Source organism: Mus musculus, chromosome 15, assembly GCF_000001635.26.
Source record: "Mus musculus strain C57BL/6J chromosome 15, GRCm38.p6 C57BL/6J".
Classification (NCBI taxonomy): Eukaryota; Metazoa; Chordata; class Mammalia; order Rodentia; family Muridae; genus Mus; species Mus musculus.
This window is the reverse complement of record NC_000081.6, coordinates 39,373,876-39,393,339: the sequence shown is the minus strand read 5'-3', so window position 1 is coordinate 39,393,339 and position 19,464 is coordinate 39,373,876. Positions and strand designations below refer to the sequence as shown.

At 38.3% G+C, this 19,464-nt stretch overlaps 1 protein-coding gene across 52 annotated transcripts in view; it reads right to left on the bottom strand.

The window, feature by feature from the left end:
- Positions 1-19,464, bottom strand: part of Rims2 (regulating synaptic membrane exocytosis 2) — a 486,087-nt gene that overhangs the window by 291,033 nt on the left and 175,590 nt on the right. For 5 of the 52 annotated variants that reach the window (XM_030248298.1, XM_030248300.1, XM_030248293.1 and 2 more), the window contains exon 1: positions 1,097-3,798. The exons of 26 other annotated variants lie outside the window; for them this stretch is intronic. In XM_030248298.1, coding sequence (XP_030104158.1) covers positions 1,097-1,218 — 122 coding nt within the window. In that variant the 5' untranslated portion in view covers positions 1,219-3,798. Of the gene's footprint in view, positions 1-1,096; positions 3,804-19,464 lie in introns of those variants that run through there. 21 more of the 52 variants (XM_017316387.2, XM_030248301.1, XM_017316404.2 and 18 more) reach the window with 13 other exon arrangements.

Genomic DNA, 19,464 nt, shown 5'->3' with positions numbered 1-19,464 from the left:
AGAGAAAAAAAAACCCTCCATATACAAAGAAAAGGTCATAAATGTATTTGCCACCAAGAAAAATCCTAAATGGCAATAAATTTTAAGGGCCTCCTTTTCACCTGCCTGTCATGCTAAGATACATATTGTATAATGGGGCTTTTATTTTTATCTCTACAATAGGCTATCTCACAGTACACAGAGATCCTAAAAGGAGTAGACCAACAAAACCACCCAGTCTTCTAAGCACTATTAGTCTCTTGCCAGTTTCTAGAAAATTTTAGGGCATTATTGTATTATCAGAGTATCTGTCTCAGCCCTTCCCGTGTATATTTTGCTTAAGTGGGGTGGTATTTCTTTTTTATTTTGGAATAAAACAGGAGAGATTCTCAAAACTGAACAACTTGAATAAGGAAGGAACCTAGTATTAAAACTGCATTTTAAAGCTCTCTTCAGGAAGATACCTCCGTTAGTGTAAGCCACACAAACCATCCAGAACATATGTTCATAACTGAACAACCTTCACGACAAAAAGGAGATCAGCTGAAAGAGCAATAGAGATTTATAATAAAAAATCCTCCCAAAAGTAGCCGACCTAAAACAAAGCATTGCCTGCAGTTTCACAGTACAGCTTATTTAAGAGTGATTATTGATCTGCCCTGCATAGAGAAATGTCTTAGCCATGAAATCATCTTCCGCATGTTTTACAAGAGCATGCATGATTGCTAATTCACATTTTCCAACAAATCACACATGATTATACAGTCCCATGCTTATATATGCAGTACAATCACTACCATGATTGCAGGGAAAACATTTATCAGGCATTTTAAGTTAATCATTTTATTTATTAGGAAAGAGATAGTGAAATAGCCTGATATCTGTATTGTGTTTCAGAGGTCAATCTACTTACATTTAATAAGCCTTATAAGCCCTAAAAAATAAAGAGATTTTCCTTCTTAAAATCAAATTTAGAAAGCTATGTAAAAAGCTGTATTTGATTTTTTTTAAAAGGCACCCATATATGACTAATACATCAAGGCAAACAATGTCATAGACATACAAGATTACTGCCCTGAAAATAATATTAGAAAAAATATAGTTTAGCTTTACTTACCTTGCATTGTTCAGCGTTTGTCCAAAAAGCTCATTCTGTAAAATATTTGGTGGGGATGAAAAAACCCCATGGAAATGAGATAAAACAGAATTGCAGACCTGGCGCAACGTCTCAAATTGCATTTTCCTTCTTTTTTTTTCCTCCTCTTATTTTTCCTTACCACCTGTCTTTAAAAGTCATCTATTTGCAGACACCATCAAATAAAAACATGCCAATCAAGTTCCATATTTCTCCTGAGCTCTGTAAAAACTGTGCTTAAATGAGCAGAGGTTGGTAGCTAATTGTACAGTCATTATTCTTCTAATTCAGTCGTAGAAGATTCAGTCCTCGTGCAGCTTTCGGCTTTCTCCTGACTGTAGCAAGAATTCTAAACAGCAGTGAGCTTTCTGGGCATTCCCCGCTGAAGTGTGAGGCTGGGCTGCTTTCAAGCACTCTACCCATATCTCTCTAAGCCTATTAAAAACACGCAATGAATATATGCTGTCGTCAGGACTTTCTGCACATCTGGCTGCCAGCAATAAAAATCTCACAAGTAATAAAAATGGGACAAGGTATCTTCTCAATGTTGCTACTGGAAAAGAAGAGAAATTATGCATTTTCCCAGCCTCTTTCTCCTTTGGAAAATGAATGACTCCAGCCACAGAATGTATCTCTTCGAGCTACTGCATAGGACCAAAACACTAAAAATAAGTGCTCTGATCTCCTTTCAGAATCATGAAGCAATAAAAATATGACAGACAACAGCTCCTACCACCTACATCTTTATCCTGTACTTCTACGGCGCAGCACATTTAGAAACTCTGCACTTGGTCATATTAATTTCTTATTTAAGATGTCTAAAATTATTTTTAAAAAGAAGTGAATAATTTTCATTCTGGAATCTTTCTAAAGCCCATATATGGTGACTATATAGTGGGTTATGTAATTACAGAAAAAATATTCTTACTATCTCAATTAAAATTCAACTAAATAGCACATATTACATAAAATCTTTCCCATAAATTAAAAAATAACCATAATCAGAGATATTTTATCACTCATTCTTAACTAATTTCAGTCATGGCATTCACAGCACTTTAATTAGTGGCTATTTCCTGAAGATTCCAACCATCATCTCAGAATACCCTCCTATAAGCACCCATTCTCTAAGACTGACTATGTGTCAGATAAAACACTGGTTTTCTACCTATGGGGCCATCTTTCTAAGTTGTTCAGTTACAGGCTCGACCTAAACTAAGAGGGCCCTTATTTTGATTATTGGTGACCATCAATCTATTTATCAAACATACACACATATATATTCATAAAGTATATTTTCAGTTTGTAAGGGATTTCCAAATGTTTTTATTATCCATAAAAAAATTACACATATTATTTCTTCTACCATTTTTCAGAGGATGGAAACTGAAACTCTAATGAGTACACAGATTATTTTAAAAGTATTTGAAATGCAAGCCTTCACTTTGTCCATTTTGTGTGCTCCCCCTTGATTTTCTATATATTTGCCTAGTCATAAGCACATATACAAAACTTACTATAAATAAGCCACTCTCTACTGATGAGCAGAAAAACTATCACCCAGTGACTTAACCACAGATATTTCAGTAAAGGAACGCACCTCTAAATTGTAAAATGCAGGAATTTAGATATGTCTATTCGCTTTATGTCAATCAGAAGAAACCCAACATGCTTTGCATTTTTAGGCCTCTGATCATAACTTGATAAGTTTCATCTTAAAATGGTCAATTTTTACAATTAGAATCACATATTTTTAAGATTCTTACTTTTGACTTAGCTTCATGATTAACAACATTTCTAATAAAAATATCTAAATAACTGTCTTGTGCATAGGTTTAAATTTGTAACTAATCAAAGCCCTTTTAAAACAAGTCTGCTACTTTAGGTGACTGTAGAACAAAACATGTTTTGTTCCTTAAAATTTTTTTCTTCTGTGTCTCAAAACTGGATTGAAAGAGAGTCAAAGTACGAGTTCCAAGACTGGACTAAGCATCAGCGATTTAACTGAAACGAGTCATAGATGACTCCGTGAACGAAGCAAAAACACATCAATTGCCTTCCTGGGAGGTCTGCTTTATACACTCTCCACACAGCACACACACCACTGACCTTCCTAACCTGCTTTCTCTTCGTTCCTCAATATCCCTAAGTGGTACCTCCAACTCTACCTGCTCATCACTGTCAAATATCAAGTCAAGTCTTCTGGGTTAGATAGTGTCCTCAGTTGTGCGTTCTCCTGATAACCTCCCTTTCTCTTGACACTATTTAAGAAAGTGAAATCAGTATAGTTACATGAAAAAATTTGCATTGACAACTCTATTAAATTGTGTCTTGCATTCTGTTTTACTAGTTTAGCACAGTAATCAATACAGATGTAGTGTTCAATAAACATTTGTTGAATAGATATCCACATGTTATTAACTTGTTAATGTTTTAATCACATCTATAGATGGGATAGAAAAATCACTGGAAGACATGATATGCTGGTGTACCGATGTTCATTTGTTTGCTTACCACATGGTATCATATCAAGGCATAAACTACATAAATAGAATTACTACTGTTTATAAACAAAAACACTGCAATTCAATGGACTTTGTAACTGGTCATGGCCTCAAGTGTTGCAAAGAATGTTAAAGATATTTGCTCCATGTTTTTCTTACAGTGCAAGTTAACAAGCAATAGGACAACAGAAAGCACAGAATCTATAGTCAGAGTGAAATTAAGTTATAATACTCCAGGATGTTCATTTTATATATTTAATATGTGATTATTTTTAAGTCAAAACTAGCACACTAATTCATCTCCTAGAGTTATTATTGAACTAAAATATACAATGTATGTAATGTACTTTATACACTCTATAATACATACTATTTAGAAATCTCACTATAAACAACATATAGAAGCAATTACTGATCAAATAATTTAACAATTATATTTGGATATAACTTTTATATTTGTTCATTACACAACAATGGAAGTGGAGGGTCATACATATAATTTTCCTTTTCCAAAAACCTTAAATAAAAAATTCCTTAGAGCTAAGAACAGAATCTTATTCATATCCTGTCCTGTATACATGAGAGTTAACCTTCGGCAGTCATGAGGAGGAAGCTTTGGTTTCTCTTTGACTGTTCGGCTAAGATCTTTAGCAACTCACTGGAAAAACCAGGGTCAGTAAGAGTTCCAATAGATTCAAATGTGCTTAGAAACATTGGAAAGCAACACATCAAATGCCAATCAAGACCTGAAGCTTAATCCATGGACAATTAAAATGATTGCCAAAAATGAAAACAAGGAATTTTTCACCTATTAAATAGGCAAAATATTAAGCAGGTGCTCATAAAATGGATAATAACCTACCACACTTCCTGGTAGGAACCTACATTGGTACAATGTTTTTGAGAACTATTTACTGGTAACTATCGAAGACTTCAAAAATAATCAAAACATAAAACAGAGCAATAAAAAGCAAACCATTATTATTACCTGAAGATCTGAGTATAACTTTCTTTCTGCAAGAAAATGCAAACGTACACCAGTTTGTACAAACAACCCTATAATCACAAGATAATTACTAACCCTTAAGAATGGACCATACTTTGTAAAGAATTGAATTGGAAATTTGATGGGGATTGCATTGAATCTGAAGATTGCATTCTGCAAGATGGCCACTTTTACTATATTAATTCTGTCAATCCATGAGCATGGGAGATCTTTCCATCTTCTGAGAACGTCTTCAAATTCTTTCTTCAGAGACTTGAACTTTTTATCATAGAGAACTTTCACTTGTTTAGTTAGAGAAACACCAAGGTATTTTATATTATTTTTGACTATGTTGAAGGGTATTGTTTCACTAATTTCTTTCTCACCATATTTACCCTTTTTATAGAGAAAGGCTACTGATTTCTTTGAGTTAATTTTATATCCACCTACTTTGCTAAAATTGTCTATCAGGTTTAGGAGTTCTCTGCTGGAATCTTTTAATTTTTTTATTAGGTATTTTCCTCATATACATTTCCAATGCTATCCCAAAAGTCACCCATACCCCCGCCCCCACTCATCTACCCACCCACTCCCACTTCTTGGCCCTGGCGTTCCCCTGTACTGAGGCATATAAAGTTTGCACAACCAATGGGCCTCTCTTTCCAGTGATGGCTGACTAGGCCATCTTTTGATACATATGCAGCTAGAGTCAAGAGCTCCAGGGGTACTGGTTAGTTCATATTGTTCTTCCACCTATAGGGTTGCAGATCCCTTTAGCTCCTTGGGTACTTTCTCTAGCTCCTCCATTAGGGGCCCTGTGATCCATCCAATAGCTGACTGTGAGCATCCACTTCTGTGTTTGCTAGGCCCCGACATAGTCTCACAAGAGAGAGCTATATCTGGGTTCTTTCAGCAAAATCTTGCTGGTGTGTGCAATGGTGTCAGTGTTTGGAAGCTGATTATGGGATGGATCCCCGGATATGGCAGTCTCTAGATGGTCCATCCTTTCGTCACAGATCCAAACTTTGTCTCTGTAACTCCTTCCATGGGTGTTTTGTTCCCAATTCTAAGAAGGGGCAAAGTGTCCACATTTTGGTCTTCTTTCTTCTTGAGTTTCATGCGTTTAGCAAATTGTATCTTATATCTTGGGTATCCTAAGTTTCTGGGCTAATATCCACTTATCAGTGAGTACATATTGTGTGAGTTCCTTCGTGATTGGGTTACCTCACTCAGGATGATGCCCTCCAGGTCCATCCATTTGCCTAGGAATTTCATTAATTCATTCTTTTTAATAACTGAGTAGTACTCCATTGTGTAAATGTACCACATTCTTTGTATCCATTCCTCTGTTGAGGGGCATCTGGGTTCTTTCCAGCTTCTGGCTATTATAAATAAGGATGCTATGAACATAGTGGAGCATGTGTCTTTCTTACCAGTTGGAACATCTAATGGATATATGCCCAGGAGAGGTATTGCTGGATCCTCTGGTAGTACTATGTCCAATTTTCTGAGGAACCGCCAGACTGATTTCCAGAGTGGTTGTACAAGCTTGCAATCCCACCAACAATGGAGGAGGGTTCCTCGTTCTTCACATCCTCCCCAGCATCTGCTGTCACCTGAATTTTTGATCTTAGCCATTCTGACTGGTGTGAGATGGAATCACAGAGTTGTTTTGATTTGCATTTCCCTGATGATTAAGGATGCTGAACATTTTTTCAGGTGCTTCTCAGCCATTCGGTATTCCTCAGGTGAGAATTCTTTGTTTAGCTCTGAGCCCCATTTTTTAGAGGGGTTATTTGATTTTCTGGAGTCCACCTTGTTGAGTTCTTCATATATATTGGATATTAGTCCCCTATCTGATTTAGGATAGGTAAAGATCCTTTCCCAATCTGTTGGTGGTCTTTTTTTCTTATTTACAGTGTCTTTTTCCTTACAGAAGCTTTGCAGTTTTAAGAGGTCTCATTTGTCGATTCTCGATCTTACAACACAAGCAATTGCTGTTCTATTCAGGAATTTTTCCGCTGTGTCCATATCTTCGAGGCTTTTCCCCACTTTCTCCTCTATAAGTTTCATTGTCTCTGGTTTTATGTGGAGTTCCTTGATCCACACAGATTTGACCTTAGTACAAGGAGATAGGAATGGATCAATTTGCATTCTTCAATATGATAACCACCAGTTGTGCCAACACCATTTGTTGAAAATGCTGTCTTTTTTCCACTGGATGGTTTTTGCTCCCTTGTCAAAGATCAAGTGACCATAGATGTGTGGGTTCATTTCTGGGTCTTCAATTCTATTCCATTGGTCTACTTGTCTGTCACTATACCAGTACCATGCAGTTTTTATCACAATTGCTCTGTAGTACAGCTTTAGGTCAGGCATGGTGATTCCACCAGAGGTTCTTTGTTAAGAAGAGTTTTTGCTATCCTATGTTTTTTGTTATTCCAGATGAATCTGCCGATTGCCCTTTCTAATTCGCTGAAGAATTGAGTTGGAATTTTGATGGGGATTGCATTGACTCTGTAGATTGCTTTTGGCAAGATAGCCATTTTTACTATATTGATCCTGCCAATCCATGAGCATGGGAGATCTTTCCATCTTCTGAGATCTTCTTTAATTTCTTTCTTCAGAGACTTGAAGTTCTTATCAAACAGATCTTTCACTTCCTTAGTTAGAGTCACCCAAAGGTATTTTATTTTATTTGTGACTATTGAGAAGGGTGTTGTGTCCCTAATTTCTTTCTCAGCTTGTTTATCCTTTGTGTACAGAAAGGTCATTGACTTGTTTGAGTTAATTTTTTATCCAGCTACTTCATTGAAGCTGTTTATCAGGTTCAGGAGTTCTCTGGTGGAATTTTTAGGGTCACTTATATATACTATCATATCATCTGCAAAAAGTGATATTTTGACTTCTTCCTTTCCAATTTGTATCCACTTGATCTCCTTTTGTTGTCTAATTGCTCTGGCTAGGACTTCAAGTACAATGTTGAATAGGTAGGGAGAGAGTGGACAGTCTTGTCTACTCCCTGATTTTGGTGGGATTGCTTTCAGCTTCTCACCAGTTACTTTGATGTTGGCTACTGGTTTGCTGTAGATTGCTTTTATCATGGTTAGGTATGGGCCTTGAATTCCTGATCTTTCCAAGACTTTTATCATGAATGGGTATTGGATCTTGTCGAATGCTTTGTCCTCATCTAACGAGTTGATCATGTGGTTTTTGTCTTTGAGTTTGTTTATATAATGGATTACGTTGATGGATTTCCATATATTAAACCACCCCTGCATCCCTGGAATAAAACCTACTTGGTCAGGATGGATGATTGTTTTAATGTGTTACTGAATTCGGTGATCGAGAATTCTATTGAATATTTTTGCATCAATATTCATAAGGGAAATTGGACTGAAGTTCTCTATCTTTGGATCTTTCTGTGGTTTAGGTATCAGAGTAATTGTGGCTTCATAGAATGAGTTGGGTAGAGTACCTTCTACTTCTATTTTGTGGAATAGTTTGTGCAGAACTGGAATTAGATCTTCTTTGAAGATCTGATAGAACTCTGCATTAAACCCATCCGGTCCTGGGCTTTGTTTGGCTGGGAGACTATTAATGACTGCTTCTATTTCTTTAGGGGATATGGGACTGTTTAGATCGTTAACTTGATCCTGATTTAACTTTGGTACCTGGTATCTGTCTAGAAATTTGCGCATTTCGTCCAGGTCTTCCAGTTTTGTTGACTATAGCCTTTTGTAGAAGGATCTGATGGTGTTTTGGATTTCTTCAGGATCTGTTGTTATGTCTCCCTTTTCATTTCTGATTTTGTTAATTAGGATGTTGTCCCTGTGCCCTCTAGTGAGTCTGGTTAAGGGTTTATCTATCTTGTTGATTTTCTCAAAGAACCAGCTCCTCGTTTGGTTAATTCTTTGAATAGTTCTTCTTGTTTCCAATGGGTTGATCTCGCCCCTGAGCTTGATTATTTCCTGCCATCTTGGGTGAATTTGCTTTCTTTTGTTCTAGAGCTTTTAGGTGTGTTGTCAAGCTGCTAGTGTGTGCTCTCTCTAGTTTCTTTTTGGAGGCACTCAGACCTATGAGTTTCCCTCTTAGAAATGCTTTCATAGTGTCCCATAAGTTTGGGTATGTTGTGGCTTCATTTTCATTAAACTCTAAAAAGTCTTTAATTTCTTTCTTTATTCCTTCCTTGACCAAGGTATCATTGAGAAGAGTGTTGTTTAGTTTCCACGTGAATGGTTGGCTTTCCATTATTTATGTTGTTATTGAAGAACAGCCTTAGTCCATGATGATCTGATAGGATGCATTGGACAATTTCAATATTTTTATATATGTTGAGGTCTGTTTTGTGACCAATTATATGGTCAATTTTGGAGAAGGTACCATGAGGTGCTGAGAAGAAGGTATAGCCTTTTGTTTTAGGATAAAATGTTCTGTAGATATCTGTTAGGTCCATTTGTTTCATAACTTCTGTTAGTTTCCCTGTGTCCCTGTTTAGTTTCTGTTTCCACGATCTGTCCATTGATGAAAATGGTATGTTTAAGTCTCCCACTATTATTGTGTGAGCTGCAATTTGTGCTTTGAGCTTTACTAAAGTGTCTTTAATGAATGTGGCTGCCCTTGCATTTGGACCGTAGATATTCAGAATTGAGAGTTCCTCTTGGAGGATTTTACCTGTGATGAGTATGAAGTGTCCCTCCTTGTCTTTTTTGATAACTTTGGGTTGGAAGTCAATTTTATTCGATATTAGAATGGCTACTCCAGCTTGTTTCTTCAGACCATTTGCTTGCAAAATTGATTTCCAGCCTTTCACTCTAAGGTAGTGTCTGTCTTTTTCTTTGAGATGGGTTTCCTGTAAGCAGCAAAATGTTGGATCCTGTTTGTGTAGCCAGTCTGTTAGTCTATGTCTTTTTATTGGGGAATTGACTCCATTGATATTAAGAGATATTAAGGAAAAGTAATTGTTGCTTCCTATTATTTTTGTTGTTAGAGTTGGCATTCTGTTCTTGTGGCTGTCTTCTTTTTGGTTTGTTGAAGGATTGCTTTCTTGCTTTTTCCAGGACGTGGTTTCCGTACTTGTAATAGTTTTTGTTTTTGTTTTTTCTGTTATTATCCTTTGAAGGGCTGGATTCGTGGAAAGATAATGTGTGAATTTGGTTTTGTCGTGGAATACTTTGGTTTCTCCATCTATGGTAATTGAGAGTTTGGCCGGGTATAGTAGCCTGGGCTGGTATTTGTGTGTGTTCTCTTAGTGTCTGTATAACATCTGTCCAGGCTCTTCTGGCTTTCATAGTCTCTGGTGAAAAGTCTGGTGTAATTCTGATAGGCCTTCCTTTATATGTTACTTGACCTTTTTCCCTTACTGCTTTTAATATTCGATCTTTCTTTAGTGCATTTGTTGTGTGATTATTATGTGTCGGGAGGAATTTCTTTTCTGGTCTAGTCTATTTGGAGTTCTGTAGGCTTCTTGTATGTTCATGGGCATCTCTTTCTTTAGGTTTGGGAAGTTTTCTTCTATTATTTTGTTGAAAATATTTGCTGGCCCTTTAAGTTGAAAATCTTCATTCTCATCAACTCCTATTATCCGTAGGTTTGGTCTTCTCATTGTTTCCTGGATTTCCTGGATGTCTTGAGTTAGGATCTTTTTGCATTTTGCATTTTCTTTGATTATTGTGCCGCTGTTCTCTATGGAATCTTCTGAACCTGAGATTCTCTCTTCCTTCTCTTGTATTCTCTTGCTGATGCTTGCATCTATGGTTCCAGATTTCTTTCCTAGGGTTTCTACCTCCAATGTTACCTCACTTTGAGTTTTCTTTATTGTATCTACTTCCCTTTTTAGGTCTATTATGGTTTTGTTCATTTCCATCACTTGTTTGAATGTGCTTTCCTGTTTTTCTTTAAGGACTTCTACCTGTTTGGTTGTGTTTTCATGTTTTTCTTTAAGTACTTGTAACTCTTTAGAAGTGTTCTCCTTATTTCTTTAAGTGAGTTATTAAAGTCCTTCTTGATGTCCTCTACTATCATCATGAGATATGCTTTTAAATCTGGGTCTAGTTTTTCGGGTGTGTTGGGGTGCCCAGGACTGGGTGGGGTGGGAGTGCTGTGTTCTGATGATGGTGAGTGGTCTTGGTTTCTGTTAGTAAGATTCTTATGTTTGCCTTTCGCCATCTAGTAATCTCTGTAGTTAGTTGTTATAGTTGTCTCTGGTTAGAGCTTGTTCCTCCGGTGATTATGTTAGCCTCTATCAGCAGATTTGGGAGACAAGCTCTCTCCTGAGTTTCAGTGGTCAGAGTACTCTCTGCAGGCAAGCTCTCCTCTTGCAGGGAAGGTGCCCAGATATCTGGTGTTCCCACCTGCCTCCTGGCAGAAGTTGTGTTCCACTTACCAGAGGTCCTAAGGTCCCATGGAGAGTCCTCTGGGGACCTTGGGGGTATCCGTAGACTCTGTGCCCAAGATGCCCCGGTGCTGGCACCAACCAGAAGGGACTTGTGACCCTGGTCAGGCCAGGTTTTCTGCTTCCCTAATTAATGCTGTCTCAGGTCCTGCTAGATTGGATTGGAGCAGAAATTCTGTTCCACTCACCAGAGGTCCTAAGATCCCGCTGGGGACCTTGGGGGTGTCCGCAGACTCCGATACCAAGGTGCCCCGGTGCTGGTGCCAACCTTCTGGGAAGGGACCTCTGCTGGAATTTTTGAGGTCACTTATATATACTATCATACCATCAGCAAATAGTGATATTTTTACTTCTTCCTTTCCATTTTGTATCCCTTTGATCTCCTGTTGTTATCTAATTGCTCTGGCTAGGATTTCAAGTACTATATTGAATAGGTAGGGAGAGAGTGGGCAGCCTTATCTATCCCCTGATTTTAGTGGGATTGCTTCAAGTTTCTCTCCATTTAGATTAATGTTGGCTATGGGTGTGCTGTATATTGCTTTTCCTATGTATAGGTATGGGCCTTGAATTCCTGATCTGTTCAAGACTTTTATCATGAAGGGGTGTTGGTACTTAGCGCAGGAGAACTCAATTCTTAGAGTTGGAAAGGGCAATTTGCAAATTTATCTGGAAAAAGAAAAAACCTGGAATAGCAAAAACTATTCTCAACAATAAAGGAACTTCTGGGGGAATCACCATCCTTGACCCCAAGCTGTATTACAGAACAATTGTGATAAAAACTGCATGGTACTGGTACAGTGACAGGTAGATCAATGGAATAAAATTGAAGACCCAGAAATGAACCCACACACCTATGGTAACTTGATCTTTAACAAAGAGCTAAAGTCATGCAGTAGAAAAAGACAACATTTTCAACAAATGGTGCTAGCTTAACTGGCAGTTAGCATGTAGAAGAATGTGAATCAATCCATTCTAATCTCCTTGTCCAATGCTCAAGTCTGAGTGGATCAAGGAACTCCACATAAAACCAGAGACACTGAAACTTATAGAGAAGAAAGTGGGGAAGATCCTCAAACACATGGGCACAGGGGGAAAACCCCTGAACAAAACACCAATGACTTGTGCTGTAAGATCAAGAATTGATAAATGGGACCTCATAAAATTGCAAAGCTTCTGTAAGGCAAAGGACACTATCATTAAGACAAAAAGGTAACCAACAGATTGGGAAAATATCTTTACCTAAATCAGATAGAGGGCTAATATCCAATATATACAAAGAACTCAAGAAGTTAGACTCCAGAGAAACAAATAACCCTATTAAAAATGGGGCACAGAGCTAAACAAAGAATTCTCTGAATGGCTGAGAAGCACCTATAGAAATGTACAACATTCTTAGTCATCAGGGAAATACAAATCAAAACAACCCTGAGATTCTACCACACACCAGTCAGAATGGCTAAGATCAAAAACTCAGGTGACAGTAGATGCTGGTGAGGATATGGTGAAAGAGGAACACTCCTCCATTACTGGTGGGATTGCAGGCTGGTACAACCACTCTGGAAATCAGTCTGACAGTTCCTCAGAAAATTGGACATAGTACTACTAGAGGATCCAGAAATACCACTCCTGTGCATATACCAAGAAGATGTTCCAAAATGTAATAAAGACACATGTTACACTATGTTCATAGCAGCCTTATTTATAATAACCAGAAGCTGGAAACAACCCATATGTCCCTCAACAGAGAATGGATACAGAAAATGTGGTACATTTACACAATGGAGTACTACTCAGCTATCAAAAATAAAGAACGTTTAAAATGCTTAGGCAAATGGATGGATCTGGAGGATATCATCCTGAGTGAAGTAACCCAATCACAAAAGAACTCACTTGATATGCACTCACTGATAAGTGGATATTAGCCCAGAAGCTCAGAATACCCAAGATACAATTCTCAAAAACCACATGAAACTCAAGAAGGAAGGCCAAAGTGTGGATACTTTGATCCTTCTTAGAACAGGGAACAAAATACCCATGGAAGGATTTACAGAGACAAAGTGTGGAGCAGAAACTGAAGGAATAACCATCCAGAGACTGTCCCACCTGAGGAACCATCCGATATACAACCACCAAACCCAGACACTATTGTGGATACGAACAAGACCTTGCTGACAGGAGCCTGATATAGCTGTCTCCTGAGAGGTTCTGCCAGTGCCTGACAAATACAGAAGCGGATGCTCACAGTCATCCATTGGAGTGAGCACAGGGTCCCCAATGAAGGAGCTAGAGAAAGTATCCAAGGGGCTGAAGGGGTTTGTAGCCCCATAGGAGGAACAACAATATAAACTAACCAGTACCACCAGAACTCCCTGGGACTAAACCACCAACCAAAGAAAACATGGTAGGACTCATGGCTCTAGCTGCATATGTAACAGAGGATGGCCTAGTCGGTCATCAATGGGAGGAGAGACCCTTGGTCCTGTGAAGTTTCTATGCCCCAGTATAGGGAAATGTCAGGGCCAGGAAGCAGGAGTAGGTGGGTTGGTAAGCAGGGGGAGGGAGTGGGGATAGGGGGTTTTCAGAGGGGAAACTAGGAAAGGGGATAACATTTGAAATGTAAATAAAGAAAATATAATAATAATAATAATAATAATAATAATAATAAAGAGTGGGCCCATACTAGGGAAAGTGGACAGGGTGGAGAGAGGGAGGAAGAGGGGAACCTGATCTAGTATTGAGTGAGGGAAAAGGACTGAAGCCCTGAGGGCCAGCAGAAAAAAATGGAAACAGGCAACCTCAGGAAATATGTTGAGGGCACCCTCCTAAAAGCACCAGAGATGAGAGACTCTCAGGATTCAAGATGAAATGCCCAACAGTAGGGAGAGGGAACTTATAGAGCCCGCCTCCAGCAGGGAGACAGGACATCAAATGAGGGATGGGGTTGCCATCCCACAGTCATATCTCTGACCCATAATTGTTCCTGTGTGAAAGAATTACAGGGATGGAAATGGAAGGGAGCCTGAAGAAAAGAAGATCCAGCGACAGGCCCAAAGTGGGATCCAGCTCGAGAGGAGGTCCCAAGACCTGACACTATTACTGAGGCTATGGAATGCTCACAAAAAGGGACCTAGCATGACTGCCCTCCAAAAGATCCAACAAGCAGCTGAAAGAGTCAGAGGCAGATATTTGCAGCCAATGAATGGACAGAAGCATCTGACCCCTATTATTGAATTAGAGAAGGCTGAAAGAAGCTGAGGAGAAGGGCAATCCTGCAGGAGGACCAGAAGTCTCAATTAATCTGGACCCCCGAGATATCTCAAATACTGGACCACCAAACAGACAGGATACACCAGCTGATATAAGGCCCCCAACACACATACAGTAGAGGCCTGCCGGGTCTGTGTTTATTCAGAGATGATGCACCTAACCCTAAAGAGACTGGAGGCCCCAGGGAGCTTAGAGGTCAGGTGGGGTGGGGGTGGGAGGCATCCATATGGAGACAGGAACATGGGAGGAGGTGTGGGATGTGGAACAGTTGGAGGGTGGATATGGGGGAGATAAAATATAGAGTGAAAAAAACAAATTAATTAAAAATTTTAAAAAAGAATGGGCCCATAATACTATGTTTAACAATGATTAAGTAAATTATATACAACCATACTAATTTCCTTCTGTTTATCTACAAGTGTCCATCAGCAATAGTCTTCTTTTTCAACAGCAAAGTTCTGAGATTCTATAACAACGCAATTTGTTACTATGAAACATCCAAACGAGAAGTAAACCAAATTTAACCCTAACTTCTTTATATTATCTTCTAAAAATATCAGAAATACAAACTCATGGTGACTTGTAAGTTTAGGTTACAAATACCTATTGAATACTAGTTAAAAATTAACAAAATTAACAAACAAATAAAAAAGTCAAAATTTGGAAAGTTTCTTCCCTGATAAGAATCACATGAAACTCAAGAAAAATGAAGACTGAAGTGTGGACACTATGCCCCTCCTTAGAAGTGGGAACAAAACACCCTGGGAAGGAGTTACAGAGACAAAGTTTGGAGCTGAGATGAAAGGATGGTCCATGTAGAGACTGCCATAGCCAGGGATCCACCCCATAATCAGCATCCAAACGCTGACACCATTGCATACACTAGCAAGATTTTATCGAAAGGACCCAGATGTAGCTGTCTCTTGTGAGACTATGCCGGGGCCTAGCAAACACAGAAGTGGATGCTCACAGTCAGCTAATGGATGGATCACAGGGCTCCCAATGGAGGAGCTAGAGAAAGTACCCAAGGAGCTAAAGGGATCTGCAACCCTATAGGCGGAACAACATAATGAACTAACCAGTATCCCGGAGCTCTTGACTCTAGCTGCATATGTGTCAAAAGATGGCCTAGTCGGCCATCACTGGAAAGAGAGGCCCATTGGACACGCAAACTTTATATGCCCCAGTACAGGGTAACGCCAGGGCCAAAAAGGGGGAGTGGGTGGGTATGGGAGTGGGGGTGGGTGGGTATGGGGGACTTTTGGTATAGCATTGGAAATGTAAATGAACTAAATACCTAATAAAAAATGGAAAAAAAAAAAAAAAAAGAATCACAAGTTTCTTACCTGACTAAGGCAGCATTACTCTGGGTATCATTAGATCTATTATTTTAAAGCTGTGCACATTTAGTTTTAGTTTTACCTGTGTGTACATTTAGCACTGTGAGCTCACAGAAGACAAGTGGAAGGAGTCAGTTCTCTCGCCTCTCCATGTGGGGTCATCTAGCTTGGGTGCAATCATCCTTACTACGGAGCCATGCCATCAGCTCCAGTTCTCTGCTTTTCTTAGACAGGATCTCACACCATAACTAAGGCTAACCTCATAGCCTTATAGCCCAAGCTGTCCTGAAACAGAGTATCTTGCTGCCTTACCTCCCAAGTAGAGAATAACATCAGGCATAACATCGATTCCACTTTTAATTTCTAAGAGTAACAAGGTAGGACCAGTGGGATGCTCAAAGACAAAAGGCACTCTCTGCAAACCCTGACAACCTGAGCTTAATTGTCCTCTGGCCTTCATTCATAAACCATGATGTGTACACATGTATACTCACACATGAAAAGACACATACTTACAAACACATAAAAATAAAGAAATGTAAATGAAAGTACCAAAATGTTTCTATTGAAATACTTTTTACATAAAAATAACTAAACTTGCATCTAAGCATAGCTAAAAAATTATGGAAATTATGATGACACAAATATGTAAAGTCATGACAAAAATCTAGAAATGCTAACAGAGCTTCTCATCTCTTAAAATATACAGCTCTATGCATAGTCTATCTACATATATCGATATTACTCATATATATAATAATATATCATGTGTATATATTACAACTACCCATTACTTTAGTTTTGTTCCATTGACTATCTTAAGTGTCTGAGAAAGGGAAACAGATACATTTCCAGAAAACATCTCCAAAATCCTTTCCTTGTGTTTTGCAAATTAATATCATCTGTTAGAAATACTGCCCTGAAGCAAAGATCACAGAACCACTCATTTCAGAGACAACAAATAAGAAAAGAAACAGAGGCATAGAATTCCTAATAAATGGGAGGGAGCGGGAGGCATTCAAAACAAATCATTTTTCCTATGCTTCAATTTAGGGTGAACTAGGCAATATATTCTGGGATCAAAAGAAAGTTTAAACCTAAATACATGTATTCAAATCTAAAAGCAACTAGAACATTTTCTATCCACAAAATTATGACAAAGGGACTCAAAGAACAGCTCTGTGAGTAAAGCACTTGATAGGCAAAGGTGAAGGCTGAACCCACATAAACGTCAGGCAGTAGTAGAACATACCTGTGTCCCAGAACATGGGAGCCCAAGACAGGGAATCCCAGGAGCAAACTGGCTAGCCAGACTAGTCAAAGTGGCAAGTTCCACACTCAATGAGGGGCTATGCTTCAAATGTGAAGAGCAATCTAGGAAGATACCCTATGTTAATTTGGGGTGCCCACTAACGTGAACATGCATACATACACACACTAAAAATGAAATTTAAAAATAAAGCAAGTTGCATAATTAATTTAAATTTTTGTAGATACCCAGTTGCTTTGTGATATAGTTAGTCTATACACTTCTCAGAGACCAAGCTCTGCATTGGTACATACTATTCTCCATGGCTTCAGAGCACACTCGTATTCTAAATCATCTAATTCGGAGAGCAGAGAGAAAGCAAATACAAGCCACCATGCAGGCATAAAGACACAGCTTCACGAGCCTCTCTCATACTCCTCTTCCTTGCCAGGAGAATGAAGGCTAATCCTGCTGTGCTTTGGCTCAAACACATTTTGAGAGGTGCCTTGAATCTGGCAACAACAGGAACATATTTTTTTCACAGAATGCAAGAATCCAGTTATTGAGTCCAACCAAATTTCACCTCCCAAGTGAGAGCATTCTAAGTGATACCTAGAGAATCTACCTAGAAGGAAAAGGATGATTATTTCAGCAACAGTCATTATATGTGTCAATGTTAGGACTATTAGCTCCACACAAAATTAACAAGGAAACCATTAGCAGCAACAGCACAATCTCAGAATCCATTCAAACATGAATCAGATCCAATTCAATGGCTTGAGTTACATTTTCCAAAAACCACAATGTAAGAGATTTTTACAGCCTTGAGACTCCAAGGACTCCACTGAGCTTGCAAAGTGATTTTAAAAGGGTTCACCAGCTAATAATTTCCAAGTTTACCTAAATTCTTCAGGAAATAATACTGACTGACCTTTGTTATTATGTGAAAATAACAATAAAAGCATTGTCACAATTATAAGCATATTTCAGCAAAATATGGGAACCAATGATATCTATAGTAATATTGGCCTGAAGAGCTCTTATCTATAATTTCTTTTGTGTGATTTTTCTCCACCTGTTACATTATTTAAGAAAACAAACAAAACAAAACAAAACAAAAAGAATGGAGTTTCTTTTTCCTCCGCCTAGGTAATTTAACAAATTTTGTTTCAGCTATGACATTGGCTACCAAGAAATGTGTCTTAAAACTCCACAATATATCTTTGCTTCACTCTAGTAACTATCTTACTATCTTTTTTATAATCAGGCAGACTATTTTAGATATGCACAATGTTTTTATCTTTTTTTCACTTTATTATCAGGTATCAGATGTAAAAAGCAATGTGTTTCATTGTGAGATTTTTCACACATATATGTAGCATATTTTGATCTTAGTCACTGCCCGTGTTTGACTTTTAATTTCTTTTTTTTAAAGAACATCAGTTTCTATGATGAAAAAAGTTATCTACATTAAAAAGTCAATAATAAAATTCAACATTACAGTTCTCTGTTTACAAATTAAGTTGCACATTACAGAACATAAACTAAAATATATTTTTATCCTTGTCATTTATATATGTCATATATATTTCTTTTTTTGGCAATAATCATATCTTTTTAAGGCATTTTTATTAGCTATTTTCTTCATTTACATTTAAAATGCTATCTCCAAAGCTCCCTATAACCTCCCCCTGCTCTGCTCCCCAACCCACCCACTTCCGCTACCTGGCCCTGGCATTCCCCTGTACTGGGGCATATGACCTTCACAATACTAAGGGCCTCTCCTCCCATTGATGGCCGACTAGGCCATCCTCTGCTACATATGCAACTAGAGACACAGCCCTGGGGGGCAGGGGGTTACTGGTTAGTTCATATCGTTGTTCCTTCTATAGGGTTGCAGACCCCTTTAGCTCCTTGGGTACTTTCTCTAGCTCCTTCATTAAGGGCCCTATGTTCCATCCAATAAATGACTGTGAGCATCCACTTCTGTATTTGCCAGGCATTGGCATAGTCTCACAAGAGAGAGCTATGTCAGGGTCCTGTCAGCAAAATCTTTCTGGCATATGCAATAGTGTCTGCGTTTGGTGGTTGTATATGGGATGGATCCCCGGGTGGGAAGGTAACCAAAATCTTGTCTCTGTCTGAGGGCAAATGGGAAACAGAACTTAACAGTTTTCCATTGCCCACAGTGTGTTTTCATGGTATTTTTCCAGCCCTTTGTTTTGTCTATAATGCCCCAGTGGCCAATACAAGACTTGAATAATTATCACTAAGAAGGATAAACGTAAAGGGAATGTTAAAGGTGATCGAAATGGACTATTTTGCCACCTATTTTGAAACAGACCGGAGTATTTCAACAGTTTCTAAAAAGAGATCCTGTTAGAGTCAGTCATGTTGGGTAAAGGCTCAGTCAACTGCTATAAATTCTACATTGATGTCTGTAAGGGTACTAAAGCAGAGGACATTAAATATTCACCTAAGAATAGGCTGCATTATACACAAAAATTAAAATTGATTTATCAAATTTCTTTAAACTTTATGAGTCTAAGGACAAATATCTAAAATGTAATTTGCAGTGAATTTGAAAGAAAGCCAATATTATAGGGTTGGG